The sequence below is a fragment of the Hippoglossus hippoglossus genome, chromosome 1 (genome assembly GCF_009819705.1).
Source record: "Hippoglossus hippoglossus isolate fHipHip1 chromosome 1, fHipHip1.pri, whole genome shotgun sequence".
Classification (NCBI taxonomy): domain Eukaryota; kingdom Metazoa; phylum Chordata; class Actinopteri; order Pleuronectiformes; family Pleuronectidae; genus Hippoglossus; species Hippoglossus hippoglossus.
Genome location: NC_047151.1, coordinates 29972761 through 29987096, shown reverse-complemented (window position 1 = coordinate 29987096; position 14336 = coordinate 29972761). Strand labels below are relative to the sequence as shown.

At 51.2% G+C, this 14336-nt stretch overlaps 1 protein-coding gene across 3 annotated transcripts in view; it reads left to right on the top strand.

Moving 5' to 3' along the window:
* LOC117763484 (spectrin beta chain, non-erythrocytic 1-like) overlaps window positions 1–14152 on the top strand; it is a 28728-nt gene extending 14576 nt beyond the window's left edge. For all 3 annotated transcript variants that reach the window (XM_034588640.1, XM_034588649.1, XM_034588660.1), the window contains 23 exons: window positions 177–1047; window positions 1128–1265; window positions 1422–2178; window positions 2490–2692; window positions 3009–3099; window positions 3179–3325; window positions 3922–4185; window positions 4351–4575; window positions 4792–4881; window positions 5706–5984; window positions 6072–6202; window positions 6410–6614; window positions 6809–7183; window positions 7618–7862; window positions 7942–8080; window positions 8377–8461; window positions 8806–9002; window positions 9373–9479; window positions 9562–9610; window positions 12028–12242; window positions 12324–12497; window positions 12684–12726; window positions 12823–14152. In XM_034588640.1, coding sequence (XP_034444531.1) covers window positions 177–1047; window positions 1128–1265; window positions 1422–2178; window positions 2490–2692; window positions 3009–3099; window positions 3179–3325; window positions 3922–4185; window positions 4351–4575; window positions 4792–4881; window positions 5706–5984; window positions 6072–6202; window positions 6410–6614; window positions 6809–7183; window positions 7618–7862; window positions 7942–8080; window positions 8377–8461; window positions 8806–9002; window positions 9373–9479; window positions 9562–9610; window positions 12028–12242; window positions 12324–12497; window positions 12684–12726; window positions 12823–13041 — 5249 coding nt within the window. In that variant the 3' untranslated portion in view covers window positions 13042–14152. The remainder of the gene's footprint in view (window positions 1–176; window positions 1048–1127; window positions 1266–1421; window positions 2179–2489; window positions 2693–3008; window positions 3100–3178; window positions 3326–3921; window positions 4186–4350; window positions 4576–4791; window positions 4882–5705; window positions 5985–6071; window positions 6203–6409; window positions 6615–6808; window positions 7184–7617; window positions 7863–7941; window positions 8081–8376; window positions 8462–8805; window positions 9003–9372; window positions 9480–9561; window positions 9611–12027; window positions 12243–12323; window positions 12498–12683; window positions 12727–12822) is intronic.
* The last annotated feature ends 184 nt before the right edge of the window (window positions 14153–14336 follow it).

The window sequence follows — 14336 nt, the reverse complement described above, 5'->3', positions numbered from 1 at the left end:
ACATCTGTCCTCAAAGAGTTCTTCTCTAAATTATTATAAAATGACTTTGTTTTTTACTTTGATGAGGCCAAGCAGTGAATGTCTCTCTCCATAGTGGATGGTAAAAGGAGTCAACATTTAAAATGATTTCACAGCAGCTATAATGGTTAAGTGATGATAATGGTCTTCCTGTCCAGGCTACAAACCCTGCGACCCTCAGGTCATCCAGGACCGAGTTTCCCACCTTGAGTTTAGCTACCAGGAGCTGATCCAGCTGGCTGCCGAGCGTCGCGCCCGCCTGGAGGAGTCCCGTCGCCTCTGGAAGTTCTACTGGGAAATGGCTGAGGAGGAGGGCTGGATCCGTGAGAAGGAGCAGATCCTTTCTTCTCTCGAACATGGCAAGGACCTGACAGGGGCGCTGCGCCTCCTCAGCCAGCAGCGTGCTCTGGAGGATGAGATGACCGGCCGCGCTGGACACCTCCACCACACCATTGCTGAGGGCCAAGCCATGGTAGAGGCCGGTCACTTTGGTGCCACTAGGATTCAGGAGCGTATTGCTGACCTGCAGGCTCAGTGGACGGCACTGGAGCAGCTGGCAGCAGCGAGGAAGAAGAGGCTGGAGGAGGCTCTGGCCCTGCACCAGTTTCAGACTGACGCAGATGATGTTGATGCCTGGACGTTAGATGCCTTGCGCATTGTCTCCAGTGGAGAGACGGGCCATGATGAGTTCTCCACCCAGGCGCTGGTCAGGAAACATAAGGATGCAGCAGCAGAGGTAGTTAGCTACCGGCCAGTCATCGACCTACTTCACGAGCAGGCTACCTCCCTGCCCAAAGAGGAGGCGGAGTCAGAGGAGGTGCGTGGTCGTCTGGCCGGCATTGAGGAGCGCTATAAGGAGGTGGCTGAGCTGACAAAGCTGAGGAAACAGGCGCTGCAGGATGCTCTGGCGCTCTATAAGATGTTCAGTGAAGCCGACGCATGTGAGGTGTGGATCGATGAGAAGGAGCAGTGGCTGAACAGCTTGGAGATCCCTGAAAAACTGGAAGACCTTGAGGTTATACAGCACAGGTAGGACCAGAGGTTCTGTACATCTGTTGTGATACGTCTTCTTGAGCCAGATCTGTACTCAGGTGGAATATCCTCTGCAGGTTTGAGAGTCTAGAGCCAGAGATGAACAACCAGGCGTCTCGTGTCGCTGTGGTGAACCAGATCGCCCGGCAGCTGATGCATAATGGTCACCCAAGTGAAAAGGACATCAAGACCCAGCAGGACAAACTGAACAACAGGTACAGACTGGTGTACCATGAAATAACCGATGGTGTTTTATTAATATAAAAACAAAAAATAAAGTAAATAAATCTATTTATCTACAATGTAAACATCCTGAAACTTAAAGCATGGTTGTAGTTTTGGACAGTGACGATCCTCTCCTCTGCCTACAGGTGGAGTCAGTTCCGTGACCTGGTGGACCAGAAGAAGGAGTCCCTGAACTCTGCTCTGGGTGTGCAGAACTACCACCTCGACTGCAACGAGACCAAGTCCTGGATCAAAGAGAAGACCAAGGTCATCGAGTCCACGCAGGAGCTGGGCAACGATCTCACTGGTGTCATGGCCCTGCAGCGTAAACTGACCGGTATGGAGCGTGACTTGGCTGCCATCGAGGACAAATTGGGTGACCTGCGCGGTGAGGCCCAGCGGCTGGCAGAGGAGCACCCCGACCAGGCTAAGGCCATCACAGGCCGTCTGGCTGAGATCAATGCTGTCTGGGAGGAAATGAAGAACACACTGAAGAACCGTGAGGAGTCTTTGGGTGAGGCCCGGAAGCTGCAACAGTTCTTGCGTGAGCTGGACGATTTCCAGTCGTGGCTCTCCCGCACTCAGACCGCCATCGCCTCAGAGGACATGCCCAACACGCTGGCTGAGGCAGAGAAGCTGATGGCTCAGCATGAAGGCATCAAGAACGAGATCCAGAACTATGAGGAGGACTACCAGAAGATGCGGGACATGGGGGAGATGGTGACTCAGGGCCAGACAGACGCTCAGTACATGTTCCTGCGACAGAGGCTGCAGGCGCTCGACACCGGCTGGAACGAACTTCACAAAATGTGGGAGAACCGGCAGAACCTGCTGTCCCAGTCACATGCTTACCAGCTGTTCCTCAGGGACACGAAGCAGGCCGAGGCCTTCCTCAACAACCAGGTAAACTCTTAGATCTACTTCATTCACTCATAAACCTGCCTCAACATAGGGATTAGACTGACGAGGCAAACTTCTGGTTCGGATCCTTTGATTTGGTACAAAATCAAATGTTCACTCCATGTCTTCAAATTATTCTTGTAATTTCATTGTCTTCAGAAAACATTAACTACCACCATCAGCACATAATGTCAACTTGGTCCACCTGATGCAGATCTTATCTTATGGATCAGTTGTCCTGATTCAATTCCTGTTCCCCAGCAGATGAACCCTTTGGATTTGAGTGACTTCATTAGCTGTCCTTCTCCTTACAGGAGTACGTCCTGGCTCACACTGAGATGCCCTCTACTCTGGAAGGTGCCGAGGCCGCCATCAGGAAGCAGGAGGACTTCATGACCACCATGGACGCCAACGAAGACAAGATCAACGGTGTGGTGGAGGCCGGCAGGCGCCTGGCGAGCGACGGGAACATTGACGCCGAACGTATCCAGGAGAGAGTCGCCTCCATTGACGAAAGGTAGCCATCAGCTCCATTTTACAGCTGAGAGACGTTTAATGAAACAACTCGAAGAAGAAGCTTCAATAAAGACACAACACAAAGTCTGTTAAGTTCTGGAGCTTTCATTAATATCACTTGATCTTCCTCAGCAGATCAGTTTGCACAGTTTCATCGTAGATCTTTGAGTGTCCATGTTTTCTTAAATGACGTCTTGTGCGTAATGTAATCAGATGAAAAACATCTTCTAATGAAGATCATGTGATCCATATCATCTGTAAATAATGAAATCTTCATCCAATCAGAATCCAGGATCTGAGATGTTTCTGTGTTTCAGGCATAAGAAGAACAGGGAGGCTGCTGTGGAGCTGCTGATGAGACTGAAGGACAACAGAGACCTGCAGAAGTTCCTGCAGGACTGTCAGGAGGTCAGTCTCATCTCTACACTTTACACATGCAGAGGATGAACCCTTTAGGTTCCAATGAACACCTTGTGTTTGTGTGCAGCTGTCTCTGTGGATCAACGAGAAGATGCTCACAGCGCAGGACATGACGTACGACGAGGCCAGGAACCTACACAGCAAGTGGCTGAAGCACCAGGCCTTCATGGCCGAACTGCAGTCCAATAAAGAGTGGCTGGACAAGATCCAGAAGGTACTGAGCGTCCTTCCTGTTACAGCGAACGGATCAACACTGTTCTACTAAACCAAACCTTAACTGGGTCTGCAGCATCTAGTACATTCGAGTCAGCAATCGAAAGAATCGATGACCACTAGAAAACAGAACATCTGATTTTGAATCCACTACAAAAAGTGGAATTCATGTATTTTCCACCTGGGCTGTATGTGTGGCTGAGTTAATGGATGGTACTTGGAAGATTTGGAGTCGGAGCAGTAGGTGGTCTCCACACGGCAGCGCTGGCTACAGTTTCATCTTGAGGTGTAACGGTGACAGTCCACTTTCACCTATGAAAGGCTCACATTTTTCCTCTGGGTCTTTGCTCAGTCCCTGGTAACATTCCCCATGTCACACTCAACTATAAGTCCATGAACCACGCAGCAACTCTTCATCCCTCCTCTGCTTGTTGGCACAGAAAATACCTTCTATATAATAATAATAATCTTTCAAGAAAGTAAAATGTGAATCAATCAGGGTGGTCACCGTTTCTATAAATCAAGTTCCAACAAATTCAACACAACACACAATTCATTTGAATGTATCCAAACCCCACTGGGTCCGTGTGTCTGCAGGAAGGCATGATGCTGGTGTCAGAGAAACCGGAGACGGAGGCGGTGGTGAAGGAGAAGCTGTCAGCGCTCCACGCCATGTGGGAGGAGTTAGAGTCGACCACGCAGACAAAGGCTCAGTGCCTGTTCGATGCCAACAAGGCCGAGCTGTTCACTCAAAGCTGCACCGACCTCGACAAGTGGCTCGTTGGTCTCGAGGGTCAGATCCAGTCTGACGACTACGGCAAAGATCTGACCTCTGTCAACATCCTGCTCAAGAAACAGCAGGTACAGTATCATCATTGGATGATTACTACAGAAATAAGGAATCACTATTTTTACTTGAGATACTTTTATTATTATATAAACCTTAGTCTGACTCGCCCCCTGGTGGAGCTGCAGCAGTAGTACCAGTCTGACTCTGACACCCCCCCCCCCCCCCCCCCCCTGCAGATGCTGGAGAACCAGGTGGAGGTGCGTCAGAAGGAGGTGGTGGAGCTGCAGAGCCAGGTGAAGGCTCTGGGTCAGGAGGTGAAGGACGCTGATGAGGTGGACGGGCGGAGGCAGCTGGTGGAGAGTAAGTTCCAGGAGCTGCTGGAGCCGCTGAGACGCCGCAGGAACTTCTTGGTGGAATCAAGAGAAGTTCACCAGTTCAACCGAGATGTTGAGGATGAGATTGTACGTAAAACTGAACCCGACTCGACCCACGTTTGGTCGATTGTTTTGTTAATATCAGAGCATTTCAGTTTTTAAATGAGTAACAAAATAAAAGTGTTATTTAAAAGATGAGGTTTCACTTTCAACACATCTTGTTGAAACTTTTGAGAACACCATCAGGTGCACTGTGTTATTACCAGCAGGAGTTCAGACTGATGTTGATGGTTTGTCTTCCAGCTGTGGGTTCAGGAGCGGATGCCTGTCGCCACGTCCACCGACCACGGACACAACCTGCAGACCGTCCAGCTGCTCATCAAGAAGAACCAGGTGGGAGAAACGCAATGTTCGAACTGTCGTCTCACTGAGCTGACACTCTGCAAGTTAACCACGTTCCCTGAGCACCTCCGTGCAGGTCACAGGTGTGAGGTCCAAGTGTTCTGATGTTCACCTGAGCTGAGGGATTGCCACAACTGTGCGTTTGTGTCCAAACCCTCACATGTTTAAACCATATGTGAAACTGTGCGTGTGAGACGAGCACGGAACACAAGCAGAACATTAGAAACATCCTTTCTGCTCCTCGTCACAGATGAGAACCTGTGACGAGTGCAAGCTCAACCCTCAGCCAGCAGGAGGCGCCGTCGGTTTCTGACTAGAAAAGATTTTTAAGATTAAGGTAATCCAAATGAGTCAAAAGACATCCGCAAGTAACAAGTAACATGCAATAATTAAGTGGAAGGAAGATAAAGAATATATAGAAATACAGAAACATATGAATGTAATTAAACTGGCATATAAAGTGTAAAGACAAGAAGAAATATTTGCAGTGAATGAATTGCACAGTTGAGACTTTTGAGCTTTCATCGTCCGTGTTGATAGAAAATGTCTGACGTGAGTTTACAGACGAAAATCCATTGCACGAGAGAAAGAGGCGTGTCTTCCTGTGTGACATCACCGTGGTCACACGGATCCTCGTGGATTTGTCATTACGGACGTGAACACGAACATCACAGAGTTGTAGTTGTTCTTATTCTACGTGCAGCATCTGGGCAAAATGATCTGAAGCTACATGGACATCACAGAGGAGCACGGATGTAGAAAATATAACCGGTGCAGGAGTTTGTTTTGACCTTTGACCTCTCTCTCTCTCTCAGACTCTGCAGAAGGAGACCCAAGGACATCAGCCTCGAATCGATGACATCCTGGAACGCAGTCAGAGCCTGCTGCGCGACGAGTCCTCCAACACCGACCTCATCCGTCAGCGTCTGGCCGAGCTGCAGCAGCTGTGGCGGCAGCATATGGAGGAGGCGGAGTGCCGACACGGCCGGCTGGAGGAGGCCCACAAGGCTCAGCAGTACTATTTTGACGCTGCCGAGGCCGAGGCGTGGATGAGCGAGCAGGAGCTGTACATGATGTCAGAGGAGAAGGCTAAGGTGGGGCGGGGCCGGGGCGTTGGATCCTACTCGACGGCTACGACACAATAACCAGCTTTGACGTCATCGGTTGTTTGTGTGTTTCAGGACGAGCTGAGCGCCGTCACCATGTTGAAGAAGCATCAGATTGTGGAGCTGGCGGTGGAGGACTACGCCGAGACCGTCCACCAACTGTCAAAGACCAGCCGAGGACTGGTGTCCGACGCACACCCAGAGAGGTACACACACCTGTGACCTGCTCCGTCACTGCAACACAATCAATCTGTCTGAACCAGTTCTCACCCCCCTGTGTGTGTGTGTGTGTGTGTGTGTGTGTGTGTGTGTGTGTGTGTGTGTGTGTGTGTGTGTGTGTGTGTGTGTGTGTGTGTGTGTGTGTGTGTGTGTGTGTGTGTGTGTGTGTGTGTGTGTGTGTGTGTGTGTGTCAGTGAGCGGATCAGCATGCGTCAGTCTCAGGTGGACAAACTTTACGCCGGCCTGAAGGACCTGTCTGAAGAGAGGCGTGGCAAATTGGACGAGAGGCTCCGCCTCTTCCAGTTGAACCGTGAGGTCGACGACCTCGAGCAGTGGATCGCTGAGCGGGAGGTGGTGGCCGGGTCACATGAGCTGGGACAGGACTACGAACACGTAACTGTACGTTTCCATGACAACTAGTTCTGATTCTAACACTGCCCCTGGTACCAGCTACTGACATAACCACAAACCATATGACCATACCAAGTCATATGTTAAAGAGCTCGAGCTAATGGCTAATCGATTTTTACGATGAATAATATAAGTAGCAGAAGTATTTGATCTGACCTTTGACCTCTTTCGTCTGTGCTCAGATGTTACAGGAACGTTTCCGGGAATTTGCCCGGGACACGGGGAACATCGGTCAGGAGCGCGTGGATGCTGTTAACCGTCTGGCGGACGAGCTGATCAATGCCGGGCATGGCGACGCTGCGACTGTGGCGGAGTGGAAAGACGGGCTTAACGAGGCCTGGGCCGACCTGCTGGAGCTCATCGATACCAGGACGCAGATCCTCGCTGCCTCCTTCGAGCTCCACAAGTTCTACAACGATGCGAAGGAGATCCTTGGGCGCATCCTGGACAAGCAGAAGAAGCTGCCGGAGGAGGTTGGACGAGACCAGAACACGGTGGAGACGCTGCAGAGGATGCACACCACCTTCGAACATGACATCCAGGCGCTGGGAACACAGGTGAGTCCCTCATGCTTTATGGGGATGCCTTCAGTTTATGGGGACATTGTTTTGGGAGCGTGAAGATGAATTTGAATAGAAACTGACATCATTTAAACCAGATTTCTGCATTAAACCTCATGATTCACATGTGGAGCATCACTGACCATCGTTATTGAACGGTTTTCATTTTAATTAGTGACACAAACATTGTTTTAATGACGGAACTCGTAAAGTTGACGTCATTCAGGTTTTTTACTTTCAGTTATTTTCTCTGATGTAGAATCTGTCGACATAGCAGCGGAATTAAGAATGTTAGCGTCATGCTAACGTGGCTGACTAGCTTCCTAGCTAATGCAAATAAATAAAAACAGACAATGCAGCTTCTCGTGAAAATTGTTTCAACTAAACTCCCCTGACATCATGTGACCTGTCCATTTGACCCTGTGTGGCAGGTGAGGCAGCTGCAGGACGATGCAGTCCGCCTTCAGTCGGCATATGCGGGCGACAAAGCTGACGACATCCAGCGGAGGGAGTGCGAGGTGCTGGTGGCCTGGAGGAGTCTGCTGGAGGCGTGCGACGGACGCCGGCTCCGCCTCCTCGACACCGGCGATAAGTTCAGGTTCTTCAGCATGGTCCGAGACCTGATGCTGTGGATGGACGACGTGATCCGACTCATCGAGGCCCAGGAGAAACCTAGGTACTGTTCACCCCACACTGAAAACGTGTCGTAAAGCAGAGCGGCGTTAAGTGACGCTGCTGCGTTCCTGTGTTTTTAGAGACGTGTCGTCAGTGGAGCTGCTGATGAACAACCATCAGGGCATCAAAGCCGAGATTGATGCCCGAAACGACAGCTTCACCGCCTGCATAGAGCTGGGGAAAGCCCTGCTCGCCCGAAAACACTACGCCTCTGAGGAGGTGAGGACGAGACGCTAAGTTCAAAAGTTTCAATGTTTGAAGTTTAAGTTTTTAATGTAAGAAATAAAAGATGAACATGTTTTATAATTTTACTAATTTATTTAGAAAATATTTTATCTTTATTTTGGAGATTTAACGAACTCGTCACTATAATAATTTCCTGTTACGTCACAGTGATGTGTCGAGTCTGAATCATGTGATTTCACAAATCAGTTGGCAAGTTTGTTCTCGTCTGTGATTGGACGACAGCAGCAGGTGAGTCACAGGTGAGTGATGACGGTGTGTGTTTCATTCAGATCAAAGAGAAGCTGCTGCAGCTGACGGACAAGAGGAAAGAGATGATTGACAAGTGGGAAGATCGATGGGAGTGGCTACGGCTTAGTAAGACTCCGCCTTCTCATAATTACATGATCAGTTGTCAATTAACGTAAAAAAAACCATTTTACATTGTTCATAAGAAAATTCTCTTCACATGTGACGTCATATTTTTGGAACGTCTCACGTTTTACAGCGGCGCCGCAGAGACGTTAGCTTTTCAGGTCGTCCGTCACTTTCTCGTGAACACGACGTCCTACAAGCAACGTGAGGGTTAAAAAAACAGTTTGACTTAAAGAAGAACTGACGTGAATATCAGGTTTTTTACTGTGAGGTCGTCCTGTGCTGCCGTCACATGACTCGTCAACAGTATCTAGTGGTTGTATAACCCCCCCCCCCCCCCCTCTCAGTCCTGGAGGTGCACCAGTTCTCCCGGGATGCTGGCGTCGCCGAGGCGTGGCTGCTGGGTCAGGAGCCCTACCTGTCCAGCAGGGAGATGGGACAGAGTGTGGACGAGGTGGAGAAACTCATCAAACGCCACGAAGCCTTCGAGAAGTCGGCCGCCACCTGGGAGGAACGTTTCTCGGCTCTAGAGCGACTGACCACGGTAATCGGAGAACGTTAATGTTCTTTTGTTTTTCATGTTTCACAAGTTTTTTTTTTCAGATTTAGAAATTTCGACAGATCTTTTGTTTCTGCTCTTAAAGTGACGACGTCTCATTAATCTGATTTAATTATAATAATATTATTATAATAACCTGTAATAATAGATATAATGTATATGAATAATCAAAGACCTGGCAGCTGATTGGTTGTGGATGGTTTCCTGTCATTTCTCTGTCACCAACATCGTCCAATAATAATCCAGGAAAATATAAAGGTCTTGGTGTATTTTGTCGTCATGCGGTTGGACGGTCTGAACGTCATGTGACAGGTGTGGTTCCCTCCAGCCAATCACAGCTGTGCATGTGTTTCAGTTGGAGCTGTTGGAGGTGCGGCGGCAGCAGGAGGAGGAGGAGCGCAGGAGGAAGCCGCCGTCTCCAGAGCCGCCGCTGATCCAACACGACGAGTCACAGCAGCACAGGTGAATACTCTGGAAGTGACGAGCAGAGCTCCGCTGTGATTGGTCCGTTCCATATAAACTGTGTTTCTCTTTGTCTCTGCAGCGGCGTCATCGTTCAGAACGGACTGGCGTCCGACCACGACTCTCCTCGGGTCAGTCTCCCCCTGTCAATCAATCACTGTCATAACGATGTCACTCTCAGTGAGGGATGGATGGTGGGAGAAAGGGAGGGAGGGAGGGAGGGATGGACGGAGGGATGATGGAGGGAGGAAGGGAGGGACGGAGGGGGGATGGAGGGAGGAAGGGAGGGGGGATGGAGGGAGGGAGGAGGAAGGGAGGGATGGAGGGATGGACGGAGGGAGGAGGAAGGGAGGGATGGAGGGATGGACGGAGGGAGGGGGGATGGAGGGAGGGAGGGAGGGGGGATGGAGGGAGGGATGGACAGAGGGAGGATGGAGGGAGGGAGGGAGGGGGGATGGAGGGAGGGATGGACAGAGGGAGGAGGAAGGGAGGGAAGGATGGACGGAGGGAGGATGGAGGGAGGGAGGGAGGGATGGACGGAGGGAGGATGGAAGGAGGAAGGGAGGGACGGAGGGGGGATGGAGGGAGGAAGGGAGGGGGGATGGAGGGAGGGAGGAGGAAGGGAGGGAGGGATGGACAGAGGGAGGAGGAAGGGAGGGATGGACGGAGGGAGGGGGGATGGAGGGAGGGAGGGGGGAGGATGGGGAAGGGAGGAAGGGATGGAGGGATGGAGGAGGGAGGATGGAGGGAGGGAGGGGGGAGGAAGGGAGGGAGGGATGGACAGAGGGAGGAGGAAGGGAGGGAAGGATGGACGGAGGGAGGATGGAGGGAGGAAGGGAGGGAGGGAGGGAGGGATGGACGGAGGGAGGATGGAGGGAGGAAGGGAGGGACGGAGGAGGGATGGACGGAGTGAGGGAGGGAGGGATGGAGGGAGGGAGAGGGGAGGATGGAGGGAGGATGGAGGGAGGAAGGGAGGGACGGAGGGGGGAGGGAGGGAGGGATGGACGGAGGGAGGATGGAGGGAGGAAGGGAGGGACGGAGGGGGGATGGACGGAGGGATGGACGGAGTGAGGGATGGATGGATGGACGGACGGAGGGAGGGATGGACGGAGGGATGGACGGAGTGAGGGAGGGAGGGATGGAGGGAGGGAGAGGGGAGGATGGAGGAAGGGAGGGATGGAGGGAGGGAAGGAGGGATGGACAGAGGGGGGGATGGATGGACGGAGGGAGGGAGGGAGGGAAGGAGGGATGGACAGAGGGAGGGAGGGGGGATGGAGGGAGGAGGAAGGGAGGGAAGGAGGGATGGACAGAGGGAGGGAGGGAGGGATGGACAGAGGGAGGGATGGAGGGAGGGAAGGAGGGAGGGGGGGGGGGATGGAGGGAGGAGGAAGGGAGGGAAGGAGGGATGGACAGAGGGAGGGAGGGAGGGATGGACAGAGGGAGGGATGGAGGGAGGGAGAGGGGAGGATGGAGGAAGGGAGGGAGGGAGGGAGGGAGGGAAGGAGGGATGGACAGAGGGGGGGATGGATGGACGGAGGGAGGGAGGGAGGGAAGGAGGGATGGACAGAGGGAGGGAGGGGGGATGGAGGGAGGAGGAAGGGAGGGAAGGAGGGATGGACAGAGGGAGGGAGGGAGGGATGGACAGAGGGAGGGATGGAGGGAGGGAAGGAGGGATGGACAGAGGGAGGGAGGGAGGGATGGACAGAGGGAGGGATGGAGGGAGGGAAGGAGGGATGGACAGAGGGAGGGAGGGGGGATGGAGGGAGGAGGAAGGGAGGGAAGGAGGGATGGACAGAGGGAGGGAGGGGGGATGGAGGAAGGGAGGGAGGGATGGACAGAGGGAGGGAGGGAGGGACAGAGGGAGGGAGGGGGGATGGAGGAAGGGAGGGAGGGATGGACAGAGGGGGGGATGGAGGGAGGGAGGGGGGAGAAGGGAGGGAGGGGGGATGGAGGAAGGGAGGGAGGGATGGACAGAGGGAGGGATGGAGGGAGGGAAGGAGGGATGGACAGAGGGAGGGAGGGGGGATGGAGGAAGGGAGGGAGGGATGGACAGAGGGAGGGAGGGAGGGACAGAGGGAGGGAGGGGGGATGGAGGAAGGGAGGGAGGGATGGACAGAGGGGGGGATGGAGGGAGGGAGGGAGGGAGGGGGGAGAAGGGAGGGAGGGGGGATGGAGGAAGGGAGGGAGGGATGGACAGAGGGGGGGATGGAGGGAGGGAGGGAGGGAGAAGGGAGGGAGGGGGGATACAGACTTGGCATTAAAGTTTCATAACTTTTCATAACGATTGATTCATGAAATCAGAAAGTCTCTGGACTGTGTTTGACTCCAGCCCCTTGTGGCTGAAATCAGTACAACAACCACATCCAGCGTTCAGCTTGTAACTCAGGTTGTTGGCAGATTTGAAGAAACATTGAAAAGTTTAAATTGTGTTTTTGTCTTTATTTGTGTTTATTAATGTTAAATTATGAATGTAAACAGAAAAAAATTATTGTTTATGAAAATGTCGTTATTCAGTGTTGTCCTCGTTAAATCTTTGTCTCCGGCTCAGGACGGCGAGGACGGTGCCGATCTGGTGAACGGCGTGGCCGAGCGGAGCTCCAAGGAGCCGAGTCCGACCCCGTCCCCGACCTCCGGCAGGAAGAGCAAGACGAGCCTGTCGTCCACGCTGCCGTCCAAAACCCAGGAGTCTCCCCCGTCTCAGCTGGAGGGGCTCCTGCACCGCAAACACGAGTGGGAGGGGCACAACAAGAAGGCGTCCAACAGGTAACCACAAAGATCCTCCGCCATCCTCACTCCTCTCAGCGCTGTGATCGACCTGTGACCCAGCTGCTCTCTGATTGGCAGGTCGTGGCACAACGTGTACTGTGTCATCAACAACCAGGAAATAGGTTTCTACAAGGACACCAAGGCGGTGGCTCAGGGCGTCCCGTATCACAACGAGGTTCCCATCAGCCTGAAGGAGGCGGCATGCGACGTGGCCTCAGACTACAAGAAGAAGAAACATGTCTTCAAACTCAGGTGATGAGGCGGCCATCCTGTTTTCTCACTCATCCGATTAAAGATGGAGAATGAATCAGACAATGTGTGATCTTAACTTCCCGTTTTATAACAGACTGTAAAGAACATGTTGGTTAATAAAGTTAATAAAGGGAAGAAAAACTGTGATAAGAAGTTTCATCTTCTTCTTCTTCTTCTTCTTCTCAGAGTGAACGATGGAAATGAGTTTCTGTTTCAAGCCAAAGATGAGGTGAGTTTCTTCATTTGATGAAAAATATTTTTGGTGACATTTTAAATTTCACGTTGTCTTTGAAAACTTTGCTCACTGAGCTGTCGCTCCTTTCAGGAGGAGATGAGCACCTGGATCCAGGCCATCCTGAACACCAGCGCTGCCGACCGCAGCGACGTTCAAGGCAGCCTGCCCGGCACACCGGCGTCTGGACGAGCTCACACGCTGCCGGCCGCCGTCACACTCACCACTGAGTCGAGTCCCGGAAAGAGAGAGAAGGACAAGGAAAAGGAGAAAGAGAAACGTTTCAGTCTGTTCAGCAAGAAGAAGCAGTAGAAGAAGAATCTGCAGCACTTTGGTGAAACTCCGTCGATCTGAACTCGCGCTCTCATGCTTGTCGTTTTTTCGCTTCTTTAAAAACGAGTAAATTCTCATCATCTGCATCTGGAAACAAAAAGAACTGGAATCTTCTCCCGAGTGCGTTTTCACATCTTTCAGCTTCAGAGTTTGTTGGTTCTGAAAGTTCAAGCGAGGATCAAAAGTTTCACCAAAGTGCAACGTTCTTTCGTTTGTCTGTTTTCAGTTTTTGTTTCATGTTTTTAAGTAAAGATCTTTGTTGTGAGGTCATTTGTGATGTCACTTGAGTCAGACTGCGTGTTTCAGACGTGATGTGACGGCGGTTCATAGTTACGAGTTTTCTAAACTGAAAGCACTTTGTTGAAGACGAACTCTCGCTCTGTTTGTTTGTATGTCGGCGATGAACTGCTGTTACTTCACAATGTCTAACAAGGGCGTTACCACGGTTACCACTCTCGCTCAGTCTCTGTGACATCATCAGGGACCAAGCCCATATTTCTTTGTTGTGTTTTTTTTGTCCAAATTTTTCTTATTTTTCTACTTTTTGAAACAGGTCTTCGTTATTTCCTCAATTTTGTGAGGTGTCGTAAAGACAACCTACATTCTTCCTTAGCCAGCGAGAAATTGGACCAAGAGTGCATTTCATTTTTATTCTTTTGTTTTCTGTCACGCTGTCACCATTTTCTATTTGTCTTAAAAACAGCCAATCACCTTCCAGGAGGTGTGCGCTGTAGACACTTGCATGCTTCGTCATTCTCAGAGCGTCGCCTGAAAAACTCACTCGGAACTAATATATCTTGTTTTTTGAATCTTTTTCTTTGGTTTCGATGTTTCTGATAATGAAGATCAACATGTATAATAAACACTAAAGCTTCGATGTTTCATGGTAAACGTACGTGTTGTACTGCGGACAGTAGGGGGCGGTACAGCGGTGGAGAGGTGAGGCTGGTTTGCTTGTAGCTGCGTTCAGATTCTCTGCTCTTTGATACTCATGTTGCTCTGTCGCTGTTTATCTATCGTACCGAACATGTATGGAAGTTAGCGCCATCTTACTGCACAATCAGAAACTACATGTATATGAATGAAGAAGCTGTTTCAATATTTAAACAGATGTTAGAACATTAAAGCTTTTCTCATGTATGAAACTGCACCTGTAACTTTAAAGCTCTCTCTCTCTCTCTCTCTCTCTGTGCGATGTCATTAAAGCCTTGAAACTTTACACACCAGCTGTTTGTCCTGAGTCTGATTTAACCCAGGGGCCCGACACACACCTG